The sequence below is a fragment of the Eurypyga helias genome, unplaced genomic scaffold (genome assembly GCF_000690775.1).
Source record: "Eurypyga helias isolate BGI_N326 unplaced genomic scaffold, ASM69077v1 scaffold25847, whole genome shotgun sequence".
Classification (NCBI taxonomy): Eukaryota; Metazoa; Chordata; class Aves; order Eurypygiformes; family Eurypygidae; genus Eurypyga; species Eurypyga helias.
The window spans coordinates 1-1720 of record NW_010264000.1 but is presented as its reverse complement, the minus strand read 5'-3'; the positions used below and the strand labels follow the sequence as shown (position 1 = coordinate 1720).

Genomic DNA, 1720 nt, shown 5'->3' with positions numbered 1-1720 from the left:
GTTTTATTTGCATTTTTGGGGTTTGAATGACATGAATTGAGCTCCTTCTGGGTTGGTTATGAAAATAGCACGAAGAGCGTAAATGTTGGTGGAGACGGCCGTAAACCCGCAGAACTGCCGTGATTTAGCGGCTGCTGAGGGTTTTAGCAAGCGAGGCGCCGACGAGGCAGCCCTCCTTCTCAGTACAAAGTGGCATTACGGCAGAGTAACTCCAGAGCGCGCGGTCGGAGCATCCCTCTGGGAGCTGCGTGCCGGGGCGGAGGTGTGATGTGTGGCGGGGTGAGCGGTAGCAGGAGGGGCCCGAAAGGCACCGCTGACGCCACGTGCGGCGCCACCAGGCTCTGGCGTTTGTCTGTAGGTGTCCGTGTGTGTACGCGTGTGCACGCAAACGCCTGTCTCTGCGCTGGTCTTCTGGAGGGTACGCAGAAGCCCTTGTGTCGGGATGCGGAGAGTGATGAAGGCACCAGGTAGCGAGGGGAGGATGACGCCCTCTTACACGGTTTATCCACGGTCGGTTTGTCTTTGCCTTTTCGTTACGTGGTTTGCGTATCTGGCCGAGACTAACGGGCCTTTGCTCTCCCTTACAGGCTCTTGATCCTGATCTACAATGGAAAAACTGCTTTTGTTTCTGCTGTTCATTGGCGTAGCGGTGAGAGCTCAGATCTGCCCCAAGCGCTGTGTCTGTCAGATTTTGTCTCCGAACCTTGCCACCCTTTGTGCCAAGAAAGGGCTTTTATTTGTTCCTCCCAACATTGACAGGAGGACGGTGGAGCTGCGGCTGGCAGACAACTTCGTTACAAACATCAAGAGGAAAGACTTTGCCAACATGACCAGCCTGGTGGACCTGACGCTCTCCAGGAATACAATCAGTTTTATCACACCTCACGCGTTTGCCGACTTGCGCAATTTGCGGGCTTTGCATTTGAATAGCAACCGGTTGACTAAGATCACCAACGACATGTTCAGTGGACTCTCCAATCTTCACCACTTGATACTTAACAACAACCAGCTGACTTTGATTTCCTCCACAGCTTTTGACGATGTTTTAGCTCTCGAGGAATTGGATTTGTCTTACAACAATCTGGAGACCATCCCCTGGGATGCGGTGGAGAAGATGGTTAGTTTGCACACGCTCAGTCTAGACCACAACATGATTGACCATATTCCTAAGGGGACCTTCTCCCACCTCCACAAGATGACCAGGTTGGACGTCACGTCTAACAAACTGCAGAAGCTACCGCCTGACCCTCTCTTCCAGCGAGCTCAGGTGCTGGCAACCTCAGGAATTATCAGCCCCTCGACTTTTGCGCTGAGCTTCGGGGGGAACCCGTTGCATTGCAACTGTGAGCTCCTGTGGCTGAGGCGCCTGTCGAGGGAAGACGACCTGGAGACCTGTGCTTCTCCCACGCTCTTGTCCGGCCGGTACTTCTGGTCGATCCCTGAGGAGGAGTTCCTGTGTGAGCCCCCGCTCATCACCCGGCACACCCATGAGCTGCGGGTGCTGGAGGGCCAGCGGGCAGCACTGCGCTGTAAGGCCCGGGGGGACCCCGAACCAGCAATTCATTGGATTTCACCCGAGGGCAAACTGATTTCAAACGCAACGAGGTCCACGGTGTACGACAACGGGACGCTCGACATCCTTATAACGACGGTGAAGGATACGGGCTCCTTCACCTGCATTGCTTCCAATCCGGCTGGGGAGGCCACGCAGACGGTGGAC

General features: G+C 55.1%; 1 protein-coding gene across 1 annotated transcript; it reads left to right on the top strand.

Annotated features, from left to right (window-relative positions):
- Positions 1-607: 607 nt before the first annotated feature.
- LRFN5 (leucine rich repeat and fibronectin type III domain containing 5) lies at positions 608-1714 on the top strand (the record flags this gene model as incomplete). Its single annotated transcript, XM_010156258.1, has 1 exon — positions 608-1714. A coding segment is annotated over exon 1 (1107 nt), but the record flags the coding sequence as incomplete, so codon positions are not given.
- Positions 1715-1720: the final 6 nt, after the last annotated feature.